At 40.2% G+C, this 19472-nt stretch overlaps 1 protein-coding gene across 5 annotated transcripts in view; it reads right to left on the bottom strand.

Moving 5' to 3' along the window:
* Nucleotides 1-19472, bottom strand: part of Xpo1 (exportin 1) — a 42065-nt gene that overhangs the window by 15365 nt on the left and 7228 nt on the right. For 2 of the 5 annotated variants that reach the window (XM_006974794.4, XM_076546117.1), the window contains exons 3-9: nucleotides 13321-13422; nucleotides 9848-9920; nucleotides 4798-4859; nucleotides 4252-4296; nucleotides 2836-3017; nucleotides 2576-2624; nucleotides 2379-2498 (exon numbers count right to left, since the gene is read on the bottom strand). In XM_006974794.4, coding sequence (XP_006974856.1) covers nucleotides 2379-2498; nucleotides 2576-2624; nucleotides 2836-3017; nucleotides 4252-4296; nucleotides 4798-4859; nucleotides 9848-9920; nucleotides 13321-13422 — 633 coding nt within the window. Of the gene's footprint in view, nucleotides 1-2378; nucleotides 2499-2575; nucleotides 2625-2835; nucleotides 3018-4251; nucleotides 4297-4797; nucleotides 4860-9847; nucleotides 9921-12142; nucleotides 12206-12363; nucleotides 12432-13320; nucleotides 13423-19472 lie in introns of all 5 variants that reach the window. The other 3 variants (XM_076546121.1, XM_076546120.1, XM_076546118.1) reach the window with 3 other exon arrangements.

Here is a 19472-nt window from a genome sequence, read left to right as displayed (position 1 = left end):
TTACAATCATAAACTCAAGAATACTGTCTAAAAATAGTGGGTAACAGATTTTTATTTTTGCATACATTTTGAAGAAACACCAACCCTATACTCAAATACTGGAATGTTTGAGGAGCACATATGCTTGCTTTCTTTTGAGACTGGTATCTCATGAGGCCCAGATGGAGATCCTAACTGCTATAAAGCTGAGGAAGACCTTAAACTTCTGACCTCTCTGCCTGCACCACAGGGATGTACTACAGGGAAGCTGGGGATGAAACCTAATGCTTTGTGAGCTACACCCCCAGTACATAATAAAAACAACAACAACAACAACAACAACAATAGCAACAAACCCCACCAAACTTGTGGTAACTTTCCCAAGATCATTACTATTTAAGTTTGATTGGATGGAGAACTCATCTTAATAAATAAACAAACAAACAAAAAAAAAGCACCAAAACAAACCCTACTCAGAATAGACAATGGCCAAAATAGGATCAAGATCAACTTATACATCAGCTATACTGAATTTGAGATGAACATAAATCCTTGCCACTATTCACAATCTCCAAAATAAGATCTTTAGGAGATAATTAACAGGACTAAGATTAACATATTACAGAGAAATTTAGTTTTATATTCTGTATACCCTTGGTGGCTGATTAGGGAAATATTCAAGGCTGATCTACAAAGTTCATTTGTTACAACAATTTGTCTTTACTAAGGTTCTCTGTCTTTACTAAGGTTCAATAAACACCCGGTAACATTCATCAAGATAACACAGTGCGATGCACTGGTAACTGCAGTGGAATAATCCTGTACAATTGTGTGAATATATGTCGCTATAATTGGATTAATAAACAAGCTAACTGTCCAATAGCTGAACAGGATAAAGTTAGGCCAAATTGAGAACGCTGGGGAGGAGAAGGGTGGAGTCCAGAGATGCCAGCCAGCTGCCGTGGAAGCAAGATGCATAGAAAAGGAGGTAACAAGCCCTGAGTGACATGGCAAGGTAGAGATGAGAAATATGGGTTAGTTTATGTGTAAAAGCTAGGTAGTAGCAAGCCTGAGATAGATATCTGCTGAGCATTTATAATTTATATGGGAAGTGGCTGCCAGTTATTTGGGAACAGACAGTGGGACAGAAAAATTCCAACTACAGGTTAACTGTCAATGAATAACAATAAGAAGTGCATGATATTCTAATTTTTTAGGTAAAATAGATTTTCATGGCGTCAGTATTCAAGCATTTGCCATTACACCTGATGATCTGAGTCTGACCCTGGGGACAGCCAATTACATACAAAAATACATATAAAATAAAATTTCCAATTCATAGGAATATCACCTGAATTACTTCACTGTGACTCAAGTGAAAGAAAACAATATACTAATTATGCCGAAATCCAGCACTCATTTGTTCTTGACAGCACCAGTGATCCAATCTTGGGACATTCTAGGCAAGCTTCCCCACCCCCATGAATTATAATCTCCAGCCTTCACTTTAAGTTGTTTTTGCTCTTAAAGGAAAAAAAAAAAAAAAAAAAAAAAAAAAATTTATTTATTATGTACAGTGTTCTGTATGCAATGTGTGCCTGCACACCAGAAGAGGGCACCGGATCTCATTACAGACAGTTGTGAGCCACCATGTGGGTGCTGGGAATTGAACATGGGTTCTCTGGAAGACCAAGCAGTGCTCTTAACCTCTGAGCCATCTCTCTAGCCCATTTTGCCTTTTTTTTTTTTTTTTTTTTTTGAGACCGGGCTAAGTGTTCTCAGATTATGTGCTGGGATTTGCAACCCTATGTGGCATGTGCCTTTAATCTCAGCACTCCAGAGGTGGAGGCAGGAGGACCTCTGTGAGTTCATGAAGTCAGGCTTCTAGGAATCAAGTTCCAGGACAGCCAAGGCTGTCTCAGAAGTATCCCTGACCCCTAAAAATCAGGAGGAAAAAGGAGAGCGCTTCCACACAGGCCTTAAACTATAATCATGTCTGATTCTTAAACAACTGACCTAGCTAGTTGTAGGTTTCTTAGGACAGACCTTTCTAGGTAAGTAATTCAGGCCATCCTCAAACTTGAAATCCTTGAGCCCCCAACATTCAGTCCCCTCAAGCCTTACGGTGGAGGGAGCCAACTCTCAACCAAGTTGTCCTCTGACCTCCAGAGATATCCATGTCCACACACATTCACGTAAAATTTGGAATTACATATACCACTATGCCTGAGTTTAAAGAAAAAAAAAAGATTTAAAGATTCATATCAAATGATTAATATTCATGTAAAAATCTTGAGAGCAGTTCCTTCATTTTAAAAACAAAGATAGCCATTAGAGTGTCAGCAAAGAAAAACTATTTGTGCCTATTCAGAGACAAAACTGAAGCGTACTGGCTTTACCTTGTAAATTAATGTGCTGATTAACTTGGTCTCAAATATGTATCCCAGTGGAATCCAGTTCAGAAATCTCAGCAGTGTTTCTAAGGTTGCATGTACAAGAGGAGCATTTTGGGAATTTTCCTGCCAATGCAAGCATCATATCATAAATATACTTGACACGAAAACTTATTTCAAAAAGAAGAAACCAAACCACTTACCATCACAAACTGGCAGAGCTGAAATATCTGTGAGAACTCATTGCACATGCTAAGGGAGGAAGAAAAAAAAAGTTAGGAAAGAGGGAAAATGCAAATCCTGATTTCAGGCAGACCGACAGAGTGATAGGGAGGACACTTGACAGCTCCTTGTGCATACAACCCCCCCAAGTAATTTAAGACACTGCTGATCACACTGAAGTTAAAAAACTTTTACTTAGAGCTCCACATAGCATGAGATAATTTAAAACATAATTACTTGCCTGTCTTTTAAATGCTTTGCTTTCACTTGGGTTATCTGTCCACTAGAGAAATCAAATACTTCTTCACTCAAGAGTTTAAGAATCACCATATTATTCTGACACAGACTCTCACTGGTCCTACTTGCTCCAACAATGTCGCTGATGAAAGTTGGCCAGTGCTTCGGCCACTCTTGCTTAAGTATCTAAAATTAAAGAAGAAATGTCCATTTCACTTCATTTGATGAAGACACAACAACTTCACAGTCAGAATAATTATTACTCACTTTACCCCTTTTATTAAGGGGGAACTGTGACATTCTCTATGCCACACATAAATGCAAAGCACAGTGCTTTCAATACTCACAGACCCCGCTCAGTTACCCTGATGGTTACATATGGCTCTAGTGTGTGTGGATATTAATATTTGCCAGGTAGATATGTATAACCTACCCCAGAACGTCTGAGATCTGATTAAATGATAAAGCGTGAGTTAAGAAGACAGAGTCAGGGGCTAGTGAGAATGCTCAGTCCCTCTACTCCAAAACCAACAGGAGACATTTTCTGTTGGATATAATCTAGTCCTTACGTTATTTTATATTTGCTAAGTTGAATTGGGACTCTTAAAAGCTGATGCCACCAGGTTCTTGAATTATAGCAGGGTGTGGACATTTTACAAGCTTCAAGTAGATCTATGGCACAAATAGGGAAAGAATCTACTAAATTCTTCACTTTTTTTTGAAGTTTGGATAGTATCACAGCCAAGAACATATAAACATTCTACAAAAGGGTGACCTGTTAGGGGTCAGTAAAGAAAACAGGTCAATATAAACATTCTAAACTTAAGACTATGTAAGTGGTTAGGAAAGACTGTATGGAGACTAACTAGGAGGCCAAATTCAGTGTAAGGATATAAAAAGTGAGACTGGACCAGCCACATGTAAGGAAAATGCACAGTATCAGCCAAATAAAGTCCAGTGGTCACATTGAAAATTACAAACTCCAGTATGCACTGAAGCCATATAACCGCAAGTCTTTGTTGATTCTTACCACCACAGGTTCATTACAGCAAATGCTAAGTAAAGAGCTGATCTCAGGTCAGGTGTGGTGGTGCACACCTTTAATCCTAGCACTCGGGAGGCAGAGGCAGGTGGATCTCTGTGAGTTCGAGGCTAGCCTGGACTACAGAGGGAGTTCCAGGACAGGCTCCAAAGCTACATAGAGAACCTTTATCTCGGGAGTGGGGTGGGGGTTGGGGAGGAAGACACCCTTTACTTGCATGCATGTATCCACTGGAAAACACACATCTACACATAAAAAATACAAATTTTTTTATAAAGGTATCTATGGCATAGAGGAATTTTGAACAATAGACCCAAATTTTAAATGTAATAGTCATTTATTTTTTTTTATGAGGAAGATGGTTAATATAAAGCTTACCTGAACAAGAATCATATTTAACTTCCCAATATACACCTTTTCTTTCTAGGGAAGGAGGAAAAGGGTCAGATTAAACAAGTACCTAAAGAATATAGCATAAACATAACATGCATGTTTTCATGACTAAGTACACTAACATTTAAATGTTTGCTTTCTTGAACACATGCACTGGGGACCATCGAGGTGGCTCAGCATGAAAAGCCAACTGCCACCTAGCCTGACAACCTGAGTTCCAATTCTCTGGACCTACACGGTGTAAGGAGAACCAACTCCCAAAAGTTGCCCTCTAACCTCAAATAAGCCCCGGGTGTAACACACTGCACGTACCACAGATAAATGTAATAAACAACCCAGTCTCTGGTGCTTCTGAGACTGCGGTTTACACTGTAAACCTGAGTTCCATCTCCAGACCCACAGGGTGGCGGGCAGAGGAGGAGAGCACTGACTCTCCCCGCTGTCCTCTGAACACCACACCCACGCTGTGGTGCTTAGGCACACAAAGAAAATAAAATTTAAAAACTACTCATTTTCAAAGAATTATCTTACCTCTACACAAGTTGGGTCAGAGGATGTCTTGATAATGAGGCCAACAACGTATTTTTTTATTCCTATTAAAAAAATTATACATCGTGTGTTAAAAACTAAAACTTCTTTCTAAGATAGGCATGGTGGTTTATGCCTGTAACCCCAGCACTGAGTGCTAAGGCAAAGAAACTGTTGTATACCCTGGACTAGAATGTGACTTTTTGTTTGTTTGTTTTGAGACAGGGTTTCCCTGTGAAGGTCTAGCTGTCTGGGAAATCAGATTTGCCTGGCTCTGCCTCCCAATTGCTAAGATTAAAGGTGTGTGCCACCACGACCTGGCCAAAATGTGACTCAAGAAACAAAATCACACTTTTGCCCCATGTTAATGAGTTTCAAACTCCAAACCCTTCACCAGTGTTGGCAATTGCACAGCCCGTCAATTAGGACTTGGGATGCAGTTCAGTTGTAGCATACTTGCCTAACACACAAAACTCCCTGGGTGTGATGGTAAACACTTCAAAAGTTAGTGGATATGCTTTTCATACTTTTGAACCTTTTAAGCTTTGAAAAATCAGGACCAAGTCAAGCAGTGGTGGCACACACCTTTAATCCCAGCACTCTTGGGAGGCAGAGGCAAGCGGATCTCTGAGTTTGAGGCCAGCCTGGTCTACAATAGAGTTCCAGAAGAAGAGCCAAGCCAAGGATACACAGAAATACCCTGTCTTGGGGGGGGGGGAGGGGGACGACGACGACAGGCTAACTATAAACTATCCACCTTCCTCCTAAATCTTTTTTTATTCTTATAAGGTAAGATTATAGGCATGAAATACTACTGGGCCCATCTAACAGCACATTAATTTTATAGGAAAAGTATACCAAGTGATATGCATTCTTGTTTAAATACACGCACCTTCTCTGGTCTAACAGCTGACCTCTATGATGATATCAGCACTGGGGAGACTAAAGCAGGACAATCTGCGCAAGTTCTAGCCAGCCTGGCTAAAATACTGAGGCCAACTTGGGCAATAGAGCAAAACACTATACAAACATTGAACTATACATATTTGGACTTCTGATCCTGCCCACAAAGTTCTGGAACTACACAGGAGTGAATGCATGCCTAAAGCATACATTTTTGATCTTTACACTTTATTTTGTTATGCATGTGTGTCTGTAATTGTATATTACCTGTGTGTGAGCACCCAGTGTAAAATGGGTGCTGGGACCCATGTGAGGACCTCTGCAAGTACAGCAAGCTCTTGCAATTGCTAGGCCATCTCCAATCCAGGATTTTTTTCTTTGCAATTGTTATATTTCTTGTGAAGAAAGTATGTATCACTTAAAACTGTAGGCACATTTTCTTCAAAGGATTACTTACTGTTTTTAGAATTTATTGTTTTTTTTTTTTTTGGGGGGGTCTTAAAGTAATCATTTGACCTCTGCCTAAAGAGTGAATGACAGTGTCTCTTGTAGCCTACACTAAAATTCCTCATCCTTCTGTTTCTACCTCCAAAGCTACCTTTGAGAGCCTCTAACTAGCCTGCAACACTGTGTACTGAGCTGGTCTTGAATTTTATGATCTTTCCACATCTGTTTCCAAGTGCTGGATAATAGTCACTCTTACTTCCTTTTACCCTGACTCTAGCCTGAGACTGGGTTTAGACAGGGTTTATGTTCAGGCTGGCCTCCACTGGCTGTGAAAGAATGGCCGTGTGCTATGGAGCAGACGTGATTAAACTGGGCGTGGTAAAGCACACCTTTAGTCCTGTCCTCCTGAGACAAGGAGTGAGTTAAGGTCAGCCTGGTCTACACAGCTGCAGAATACCCAGGACTACATAAAGACCCCGTGGTGGTGGCAGGGAATTAAAAACAAAAGTTTTCATTTAAAAATAAGATGCTCTTGCTTTTCCTTTTTTTCCTGAGACCGAGTCTCAGTTTGTAGTCTTGGCTGTCCTGGAGCAGCTTGGATGAGGTGGGCATCACACCCAGCTAAAACTCGTTTAATAACAGAAAAAGAAGCAACGTGAACACAAATAGATCTAGTTTTATGGGGTCTTTTGTTGTTGTCTTAACCTTCACTTGTATGTCTATAAAACCAACCAAACAAAAAGATACAGGCCACCGACTGCTGCTGGGGGAGGAGTCATGCATTGTCTTGAGCCCATGAGGCTCTAATGACAGTTCCATCCATGTTCACTGGACAGTCCTGGTTTAACTCCGTGAATCGCAACAAAATGGGGTCAACGTGGAAAAGGGGGTGGAGGGAGACAGAGCAAAAGGACTTCCCTGGGCTCTAGGGTCTCAAAACAGCAACAGTAAACAAAACCCTAAACTAAAAGTAAAATGTCAAGGGTTACAACACACATACACACACACACACACACACACACACACACACACAACCCTAAACTAAAAGTAAAATGTCAAGGGTTACCACACACACACACACACACACACACACACACACACACACACACACACACACAACCCAAAGCATTCAGAAACCAGTAAGGCACCTAATATAAAAAATGAATTAAGTCTTATAACTCCATTAACCTGAAAAATACTAATTCAGCCATTACTAGCAAATCACTAATTTAATAACCATTGATACATAAAACCACAAAACACACAGAAAACATAGCAATGCAAAAAATTTACAACACAATTCAAGTTTTGCTTCATATTTTGCATTACCTCTTTTTCATCATTAAGATGGCCTTTTAGAGGGCTGGAGAGATGAAGGAGCAGTTAGGAGTGGTTGCCCTTCTTGCAGAGGACCCAAGTTAGGTTCCTAGCACCACAATCAGGCACCTCATAGCTCTTTTCTGGCCTGTGAGGGTTTATGTGCTTGCCTGAGTGTGTGTGTGTGTGTGTGTCCGCAGTACCCTCAGAGGCCAGAGGACAACACTGGATCCCCCGGAACTGAAGCTAAAGGCCTGAGTCACCTAGTGTGTACTAGAAACCAAATAGGTTCTTGGCAGGAGCAGAAAGTGTTCAAAATTGTTGAACCAGCTCTCCAGTCCTATATTATCTTTTCAATAATTAATACAAGGTCTTACTTTGTAGCCCTGGTTAGCCTGGAACCCACTATGTAGACCAGGCTGGTGTCTAAATGAGATCCACCTGCTCTGCCTCCCCACTGCTGGGATTGAAGGTGTGAACTACCATACTTGGTGTGTTCATATTATATTCACTGTTAAGTTTCTGGTAATTTTACCATTAATTTCATTTTGTAAATTCCTTACATGTTAAGAATATTACTCCTGCCCCTACAATAAAGTTTGTGTATATAAACTTTTAAAAAGTGCCAAACAGGAAAATGAATTACTATTTAAAAATACTAAGAAATATTTCTTTTAAAACTTAAACTTCAGCCAAGTATGATTATTCACACCTGCCAACCTGGCTACACAGTGAGTTCTTGGTCATTCTCAATCAAACATTAAGGCTAAGACTGTAGTTCAGGTGGTAGATAGATAGCTTGTCTACTATGTTTAAAGTCCTAGGTTTGCTCAGCACTCACGGAACTATGGTAGCTCAAGCCTATATTCCCAGCCCTCAGCTGGAGGCAAGAGACCTACAAGTTCAGTGCCACCCTTACTTACAAAACAACCTGAACTATACAGGACACCATCTAAATAAAAAATAAAGGACAACAAAAAATTGTATTCAAAAAGGAACATGGCTGGAAAGATGCCTCAAGGGTTAAGAACAGTCAGTACTTTTCCCAGGACCTGTGCTCAGGTCCCACCACCAACTCAGCGAGTTTCATAACCACTTGTAACTCTAGCACCAAAACACCTGTCACTTTCTTCTGGCCTCCATAGATGGAAGGGCACAGAACAGCTGGGACAGATGGTCAGGTGCACACACACACACACACATCTTAAAAGAAAAAAAAAGCCTTTACTGCTCTTCCAGAGTACCCCGGTTTGGTTCCCAGCACACAAGTTCACAGCTGATCTGGTAGTTCATCACCACCCATAACTACAGTTCCAGAGGATTCAACAGCCTCTTCTGTCTGCCCCAGGCATCAGGCACACGTGGTACATATGCATGGAAAACATCCATATGCAGAAAATAAAGCAATTCACATTCAGAGGCTGGGGCAGGGTTAACAAGTGCCCTGCCACTAGCCTATAGACCAAACCTCAATTTTCTAATTAGTATCAAACAACTGTCTTTTTGTTAAAACTATTATTTACTTGTTTTGTGTATGTAGGTGTGTGTGTGTACATAGGTGTGGAAATGAATCTCATACAGCCTAGTACTTAGAACTCCCAATCCTCCTGCCTCCACCACCTTATGAGTGCTGGGGTCACAGGTGGAAACCCCCATACCTTAGTCCTCAGATTCCTTACAACTACAACCTTTCCTGATACAATAAGAAATATTTAAGATTAATTTTAGCCATCACTACACTTTTCTCATTTTAGAGTTAGAAACTGACCTGGCTCATAAAGCAACCTCAGAAATACATAGGTAAAAAACCTTGATTCGATGTTTTCCTCCCTTAGTCCAATCAAGCTGCTATATACATAAACAATATTGCTGGTTAGTGTGTCATGATCTTAAAACACACTCAAATTTTATTTACCTCCAGCCATGCCCCAAAGTAGCTCAAGTGATATTAATTTGGTATGCATGTGAAGCTGAGGATGACCCAGAGACACCCCCCCCAAGTGCTAGGCAAGCACTGTACCCCAGATCTTCATTCTCAGCCTGGCATGTATGTCCATTCTTTTCCTTTCTTGACAGTCTCTCTACATAGCCCTGGCTGTCCTAGAACTACTCTGTAGACCAGGTTGAACTCAAATTCACAGAAACTCCACCTGCCTCTGCCTCCTGAGTGCTGGAAGCAAAGGGATGCACCACCCCGCCGAACTGTGTGCATACTCTTACTCTGAACAAGGTTTGCTCAAAGTGATGGTTGCCTCTTTCCTCTAAAAGACTGCCTACTCTTGCTTCCCTACACAAATAACCCTGCCACGCAACTTTAATAAACTCAACTATAGTAAGAATATCAGGACCCAAAATTGAATTATTTACCCTTAAGATATTTTCCTACCTTCACACTGGTTCCTTGGAAGAATCTTCCACCTTGTTTTTATCACATTTTCCAAAATCTGTAGTCCATAATACTGAAAATTGGAGAATAGAATTATGTGAGTATCTTGTCATAGGACTAGGACCTTTCAGGATTCACAAATGGACAGACACACATTTATAGCTAACATTTCAAAAACATTACACTATCAAGTTTAATTACATATATTAAACAAGGATCTATTTGCCCATAAGCTGACACGTCATGCATTTTCCTCATTTTACTGTTCACTACTCTATGTAACGTCCTGCTGTTTACACATGCTCACACCAGGAGGAAGAACCAAATAAAAAGCCCTTTAGCAGCCAAATGGGCTTATCTGTAGAAGGAAAAATAACAGCCAGATAGGAATTCACAGCGTAAGACTGCTCATAGGCTCGCATACATTATTAACACAACCAGGCTCCAAAATTTAGTAGCTTGGATGCTGTCAAGCGTCCTATCCTCCTCTAGGAGCTACAAGCTTGCAGCCAAACAGCAAGTGTTGCCACAGATACTTTCTACACAAGTGTAAGCGTCTCTGGTGTGTTACTTAAGGAGCAGCAAGACAAACCCACAGGTTCATTGTCAATTCTAGACCCACCCTTATGCAGTTTCTATTTCTACTAATTTAAAGATAAACTTTTGTGCACAGTCAAAATAAAATACAAATGCATGTTGCAATCTGTGTCTACCTTTCAGGTATCCCTTTATAAACATGGAAGCTGTAACTGCATATGTGATAAAGTTAAATAACAGACACCACTTTGAATCCATTTTTTCCCTTCTGCTGTGTATGCATTCTACAGTTAACATGTAAGAATTTATCATGCTCCAGGATTTACTACCTCAATTATTATTGGTCATTATTATTATGACCAATTAGTGTAGATAGGCAGGAGGAAGAAAAGGAACCAAAATGTTTTTGTTTCACCTCAAGAATTAGGAATTCTAATAACCGGCTGTAATACCTGAAAGGTAAACTCATTCACATAGCCTCAGATTGCAAGTTTTGGCTGAGAATAAGAGTTCATCTTTAAAATTGTTAGTCATTTACACAATAAAATAGGAGCATTAGTATTTCAACCAAAGGGATCATATAAATGCTCATTTTAGCCAAAGCACAATATAGACTGTCCCAAACTACATTGTGCTCAAATACTTTTTGCTGTTTTCTTTCATTTTAATATTTTATACACCTTACAAAAATAATTTCTTTGCAATCTCTACTTAAACTCTACATTTGCAGAACATTCCTTAAAGTCCTCTAAAATAAGAACAAGGCCATAACAAATTCTTTTATTAAGGAATTAGATGTCACTACAATATTTCCCAATCAGCAGTAATAAACCTTCCTACCCTGGTCAGTAGCTCTACAGAACTAGTGCTCAGAGGCATACAAAGACAACAGTTCCTCTAAGTTAGCATAAAACCTACTACAAGTCATACTACCTGAAGATCCCAAAGAAAAAGAAAAAATAATCAAAACAGAAGACCACATTGTGTTACAGAATATGCCCTCCCTCTTGTTAATAACCAATTAAAAAGACCCGTGAAGCACCAAAAAACTAAACACCATAAATGCGTGAGACTAAAAAGATCTTTTAAGATACCTGACCTAATTTTTGTTTCTCAATTAAAAATACCCCCTTCCATTACTATCTATAACATTCATTAATTTACTCATCCTTTACTGACTAATACTCATTATGTAGTACTGACTCACTAACTCCAGCCCTTTCTACAATTACAAAGTAGGATCAGCTTGCTGAACACACATTCCTACTTGAAAACTTTCTAACAAAGCGGCTGAGGAAGGGAGCCCAGTACAAGCATCCCACACCCGTGGTCAAAGGTGTATGCACGGTGTGTCCGTCCCTGCAATCTAACTTCTAACCTCTCCTCATCAAAAACAACTCTGGATGTGAAACTTGGAAAAGAGAAAGAATTCTTGTTCCTTTTGGAAAACTATTTTGTTCATAAATATGAAGTGATAGCCAGTCTTTAAAAACAAGCCAACAAACAGACAACTAAACACCTACTTCTACTTTAAACCTCAGAACTTGAGTTATCCACTGCTGAGCTATGAAGATGAGGGACAGGTAACAGCAAAGACTACATGAAAAAACAAACGCATGAAATGATCCCTATGGCAGAAATTTCTGAGCCCTTAGAAATACTTATTTTATGCATCGAGTCCCCCTTCCCCTCCCACCACCCCTGAAACAAAAACAATCGATGAACAGAATTCAGTTAAAGGGAATCAAAAGGGTAGACCTTGTGGAGGCCTGCCGTCAAAGCCTAGCTGTGTAGTTGCACAGGAAGACACCCCTTTTCTTCCTATTACAAGCAATCAACATAATGGAACATTATGATTAATATCAGGTAGTGTTAACATCTTTAAAGAAAAAAAAATGATTGCATAAAAGCCAAATGTCATAGTGCATAAATTTAGCACCAAATCATTTGTAATTTATGTAAATTGAAGAATTCTTTACCTGTTGCTTTCTTTCTGTTCCTCTAATCATCTCATTTTTCACAAGACAAATTTGAGTTTTTAAAAATACTGTTGATAAATCAACTTAAACATTAGTAATGTCTGTCAGTATAAAAAGCAAAATTTACCAGGCAAGCAAACAGGCAAACACTGTTATGTTACTTAAGGTTAGCACTTTGAGGAAGTTCTGGGCTGTATTTTTGCCTTAAAATTTACCAAGATGTCAAAACTAATTAATATTTTTAAACTGTTAACTAACACATTCTGATTTCATAAACAGATGTGCACATGGCTATTTTCTGTTTTAATACAATGTATATTAAGTAGAGACCTTTTGTGTATTAAACAGAATGCCACGGTTAAGTTTATTACTTTAAGGCGTTTAAAGAGAAGCGTGAATCATCAAGCATTCAACAGTCAAAACACATTTTGATCAACCCTTCTGTTCAAACTCAAGGAAAAAAAAAAAGCCCCGAGTTATAACATTTTCAATTGCAAATAAGAACTAAGTGCTGTCTCAATGAAAACACTGGTACCATGGAGTAGGGTGTTAAGCTGTCCACACTACTGGGTGTTGATGGTGCCTAGCCTGTATTATACTGATTATTTGCCCAAAATAATTTAAGTCTCATCTCTGAGTAACTTAAAACTTATGCTAAGACCTATATACATGTTATAAAAGGAGAAAACTCCCGCCCCCCAAAAGGAAAAAAAAAAAAAAAAAGAAAAAGAAAACACACAAAAACCACCTTGCATACTAGTCCCAATTACAAAAACTTCATTCATAATTCTTAGGACTATTTGCAAGAATTAATTCTAAGCTCTAGAGTAATTGTGAAATAAGTTAACAATACAAAGTGGTTTGGTAACAAATGCTAATACTAAAATGAGATACCTTCCTCAAAGTTTATGACTGGAAGAAAAGAAGAATGGATTTTAAAAACCACCACTTGCTTACTTTCGTGTTCATGTTCTGCGAAAACTCCAATATCGTGTCGACGCGTGTCCAAGCATCAGGATGTTCCTTTAAATGTGTCAATACTTCTTGAGCCATTCTTTGCTAAAATAGTACACAAAAAGAATTAAGCTAAGGTGTTCTTTAGAATTCACTGAAATGTAAAGTACGGAGAAAGGCACAGTGATACTTTTACCTTCTGGAAACATCTGAGAGATGGATGAACTGCCAGAAGCAGAAACTCGTCAGGCTTTGGGGTACAAGCTGTAATCCCAAGTACTCAGGAAGGTAGGGTAGGGCAAGATTCCCTAGTTCTCTAGCTACCCGGAAGCTCAAACCACTCTTGATTAGTAAGACCGTACCCTGGAGAGTGCTTGTGAACTGAAGGGATTGCCACCAAGCCTGATGGCATATATTCCACCCCAAAACCCATATGGTATAGAGACTCAGGCTCTCCAAGGCTGTCCTCTGACCTTTAACTCACATAGACACAGACAGACTTTCCTTTCTTAAATCATGGTGCATTTCTGTGAGCCTAACCTTACGAAAACTGAGATACATGGCTGCTGAGGTCAGAGGCAGCCAAGCTACAGAGACCTTTTAAGACAAGGAGGGAGAGGAAGGTTTTTAGAAAGGAGAGGGAAAAAGAAAGGGAAGGATTTTATTTCTTTGAAAATACATCAGGCTGGAGAGATGGCTCAGAGGTTAAGAGCACTAGCTGCTCTTCCAGAGGTCCTGAGTTCAATTCCCAGCAACCACATAGTGGCTCACAACCATCTGTAATGAGATCTGGTGCTCTCTTGTTCTGCATATACATAATAAATAAATTAAAAAAAAAAAAAAAAGCAAATGCATCAGCCTTTCCCACAAATCTGGTTTATTAAACTTGCATTCAATCAAGGAGGGGTTTGGTAAAAACTCAGTGGCAAAACACAAGCTTAGAACCCCAGTTCAATGTCTAGCATCAAGAGAGAAGGCAGGCAGGAGTGGAAAGAGGATCTGAGTTCTGAATACAGGTTGGTCTACATGGGGAGTTCCAGGCCAGTGAGGGCTACACGAGTTTCAAATAGAATATATACTTAGCCAAGTGTTTTGGCACACACCTTTAACAACACCAGCATCAAGAACTGGACCTAAGAGATCAAGGCCAGCAAGTTCCAGGACAACCAAAGCTACCCAGTCTTAAACTTGAAATAAAAGAATACGGGAGGGTGTAGTGCCACAACCTTTTTTGGGGGGGCGGGGGAGGGGGGTTGGAGACAGGGTTTCTCTGTGTAGTTTTGGTGACTGTCCTGAATCTCCCTTTTAGACCAGGCTGGCCTTAAACTCACTGAGATCCGCCTGGCTCTGCCTCAGTGCTGGGATTAAAGGTGTGCACCAACATCGCCTAGCTTGGTGCCACAAGCTTTTACTCCTAGACTCAGGAGGCAGAGGCAAGAAGATCTGAGTTTGATGCCAGCCTGCTCAATTCTTGAGTTCCAGGACAGCCAGAGCTACAGAGAACACGTAATTTCTTCTGCAATTTGTCTTTTGCATTTCATATGGTTTTAAAGATCTAGCCATGTTAACATTACTATGTCTAGCTTCTTTGGTTTAACTATAACATTTTCATAACACATTTCACCAAAGGTTTTAGTCTACTGACATTTTTTAACAGCTTAATCTTTTCACACTTTTTTGACTTTGTTATTTTGTAGCTAAACTGGATCCTTCCCTCATTTCTACAAATTTCTAAGCATGAGCCAGGCATGGTGGTACACACCTGTGAGCCTAGCATTCAAAAGGCAAATAAATGAAGTAAAAATAAATCTAAAACAACAAAGGCTAAAGCAGAAAGACTGCCAGCCTGGACTTCAAGAAAGGGGGGGGCCCCCCCGCAAGCTTATTTTGAAGCAAGCAAATATAATATTCATTATGATCTTACTAATCAATATTACTTTTGGAACCAGGCAAAATGCACGAGTTCCCATTAACTGCACTACTGTACCATAAGTATCTTCACTTTGCCCTATTTCTCATTCTACTTATATTTCTATTATCTTAAAATCTCAAAAAGTTTTAAGCAATAGAAGAGTTGGATCAAAATAATTAACAGGACACAATACTAAAAAACACATCCACTCTTCACTTAACATCCCCCCCCCCGTTAATTGCTAAAAATAGAAATATCTAATATTATAGTTTTGTTAAAAGACTTTAAAAAAAGTGTGTGTGGGGGCTGGGGGGGGGTTGCATTTAGTGCAGTGCCAGTGAATACACCAAAAAACAGGCATGGGAGTCCCTCAGGGCTTGGAGTCACAGGTGTCTGTGATCTGCTGCAGTGGATGCTCAGAACCACTCAGGTCCTCTGGAAGAGCAGCACACGTTGTTGCCTGCTGGGCCATCTCTTCACCCTCCAGCCATTATAGTTTTAGTACCTTACTATACTCCCCATATAGGCAAAAGCTCTGTCCACAAATTATTTCATGCTTCAAAAAAATCTTAGGTTCTGACCATTTATTTTGAAATGTATTTAGCATTGGTGGGATAGTGGCATTCACTTTTAATGCCAGCATTCACAAGCAGAGACATGCTGATTTGAGTTTATGGTCTACACAGCAAGTTGTAGGCCAGTAAGAGCTACACAGTGAGACTCTGTCAGAGAAAAACAGACAAGTATAACGTTCCAGTCCTGTCCCTACTGACCTACTTCTGCCAGCAAGGACCCCTATCCCAAAGTACATATATTTTACCCAACATCATAACCACCTGTTATAAGAACGGCAACAAAAACAAATGATGAAATCAAATACACTTTTCCTTGAGAATACATACCAATACACTCCAAAATATACCTTTCCTTTTCCATTTCTGTAACATTGGGGTTTGATCCCAAAGTCCCATGCCACTGAATTAATATTTCTACATTTTTCTAAACTTTGAGACATCGTCTTGCTTAGTTACACAGACATCCTCACCTGTGATCATTCTGCTTTAGCATTCAGAGCTGAGATTATAGTCTATACACTGTATCAAGTGGTTTAAAGAATGCACCCTCATTAGCCAGAGTGTCATCTGTTACAGGTCCTTTACATATTCTTATCACTGATCTTCCAAAATCTTGTAATGTAGGCAACATTTTGTGCATGGGCTTTAAGAATCACTAGGGACGGGGCTGGAGAGATGGCTCAGGGGTTAAGAGCACTGGCTGCTCTTCCAAAGGTCCTGAGTTCAAATTCCCAGCAACCACATGGTGGCTCACAACCAGCTATAATGAGATCTGATGCTCTCTTCTGGCCTACAAGCAAAATACCGCATATATAATAAATTTAAAAAAAAGAATAACTAGGGAATCCATAAGGAAATCAATGTGTGTAACAAAGCTGGGCATGATGAATGGCACTTGCATGCAATCCCACTACTGTAGGTGAAGGCAGAAGGATCATGAATTCAAGAGCAACTTAGAGTAATCTTCCAAGTTTGCCCTCTAAAAACAGATAACAATAAAAGGCTGGACACAATGCTCAGTTGGTAGAAAGCTTACCCAGCATTCAAGAAGCCCTAGGTTCAGTCCCAGACCTGTAAACCTGGTGTGGTGGCACATGACTGGAACCCTAGCACTAAGGAGATGGAAGCACAAGAACCAGAAGTTCAAGGTCACTCTGAGCTACATTTGGAGTCTATTCTATGATCACCCTAGGGTATGAGATCCCATCTCAAGAAACAGCAACAGTTAAGTCGTGTGATAGATTATAATTTCTACACCTGATTTGTTACTGGAAATAAAGTCCTTTACTTAGGAAAAGCTAACCTATTGCTCTCATAAACAATAATGCTCATGCCGGGTACAGTGGCAGAACACGTCTTTAATCCTAGTTAATATGAACTAGTTAATCCTAGTTAATCATGAACTCTGTGAGTTCAAGGCCAGCCTGGTCTACAAAGGGAGTTTCAGGACAGCCAGGCTGTTACACAGAGAAACCCTGACTCAAAAAACAAAAACAAAACAAAGGGGAAAAAAAACCCTACCCCAAAATTATGAACATTTCTGTTCCGTTAAATTATCATGTAATTCAGGCTGACCTTGAACTCTGATATCCCTGCTTCTGTCTTTTCTTTTTATTCAAAACAGGGGTTCTCTGTTGCCTGGCCATCCTGGAACTTACTCTGTAGATCAGGTTAGCTTTAAACTTAAAATCTGTCTGCTTCTGCCTCCCATTCTGGGATTAAAGGCATGGGCTGCCTCCGCCGCTGCTGCCACCCCCCACCACCACACGGCTGCTTCTCCCTTTCCTCTCTTTTTAAATCCTAGGACCTGGAAGAATGAGGCCAGACTGGGCTACTCAGAGGTCCAGGCCAGTTTAGCACCCACAGCTAAGTCTTGTCTCCAAACAGAAGAGGGAGCACTGGAGAGACGGCTCAGCAGTTACAGCACTTGCTGCTACTGCAGAGGACCTGGGTTCTAGTAGCACCTACATGGTGGCTAACAACCATCTGTAACCTCAGTTTTGGGGACACACATGGTGCACATACATGTACATAGGCAAACATTCATACATGTAAAGTAAATAAGTTTCCAATCTCATGCTTTGTGCCCTCAGAGGTCAGAAGGAGGCATCAGATCCCCTAGAACTAGAGTTCAAGGTTGTTATGAGCCACCACGTGAGTACTGGGGACCAAACTTAGGTCCTCTGTAAGAACAACAAGGACTTCTAACTGCTGAGCCAACTCCAGCCCTCCCTTAAGCTCTTTATATAGTGAAACCAGTATCAAATCAATGAAAATATCTGTGCATAAAGTTTATCTCTCATTCATTTCTAATAATTTATAAACAATACTACCATACCCACCTTTCAGCTTTATAAACTGTATGATAGCACCCAAGGACAAACAAAACTATCTTAACAAAGCCAGACTTGCTGAATACTTTGGGAGGCAGAGGCAAGCACATCTAAGTTCCAGGACAGTCTGGTCTATACAGTGAGTCCCAGGACAGCAAGGGCTACAGTGAGACCCTGTCTCAGCCTCCCCACTCTATAAAAAACACACAAAACAAAATTAACTTTCAGTAGACAATTGCCCAAGGAATCTAATGCTTTGGCAACACTAACTGCATGATCAAAGAGCACTTGAGACTGGCTCTGAACTGGGCACACAGAAGACAGGAGTCCCTAACTCCTGATCCTGTCTCCCTCCTAGTGGTGAGATTAAAAAAAGAAAGCATGTTCCACCATGCCAACTTTATTATTAAAAGGATTTTTTGTGCCAATTTCAGAACATTTACATTAGAAGACAACTAACATCCTAAAGTGGGTTCTCTCCTTCCACTAGGCAGGCCTCAGGGACTGACTCAGGTTGGTTATCCATCACCAGGCCACTTGCACAGAACTTTACTCAAAACTTCTTCTGTTCCACAAATGTTGCAGCTTCTATGGTTTTAACATCTACACATACTGTCTCCTATCTCTTCTTTTGACATTTCTCTTTATAGCTAAGGCTGGCTTGAAACTTGCTGTGTATCCCAGACTCACCTCAGACCCATGATCCTCCTGCCTCTGTCTCCCAAGTGCTAGGGCCACAGACAGACAAACACCTATATTGTAATAGTGTTAAATCATCATCAAAATATAGCTTACTATAAGGTAATTATCTTCACTAACAGGACTTCTTTTACAACAGCACAAAATTAATGAACAAAAATTCACATTGCCTTCTATTTTTCTGAGTTCCTGCCTGGCCTAGAACTCACTGTGTAGACCGGGCCCATCTCAAATTCACAAGCTGTTCCTGCCTCTGGCTCTCAGAATGCAGGAATTAAAGGAGTGCACCACATCTGGCTCATACTGGATTTTTAGACAGACATCTGAAAGACTTCTGCAATGTCAATGCTTAAAAATTGGAACAGAGGTCATTCAGACAGCTTAGCGGCCAAACCTGTAAATTTGCGTCTCACCACCAGAATCCACAGTAGAAGTACAGAAGAACCAAGTAGTCCCGACTTCTACATAAACAACTGTGTGGTACAATAGCACCCACGTGCACAAACATTCACAAACGTTAAAATGTTATTAAAAATAGGACAGAAAGCTGGGCAGCAGTGGCACACGCCTTTAATCTCAGCACTCAAGAGGCAGAGGCAGACAGATCTCTGAGCTGGAGGCCAGCCTGGTCTACAG

The sequence above is a fragment of the Peromyscus maniculatus genome, chromosome 10 (genome assembly GCF_049852395.1).
Source record: "Peromyscus maniculatus bairdii isolate BWxNUB_F1_BW_parent chromosome 10, HU_Pman_BW_mat_3.1, whole genome shotgun sequence".
Lineage (NCBI taxonomy): Eukaryota > Metazoa > Chordata > Mammalia > Rodentia > Cricetidae > Peromyscus > Peromyscus maniculatus.
This window is presented reverse-complemented; position numbering and strand designations above follow the sequence as displayed.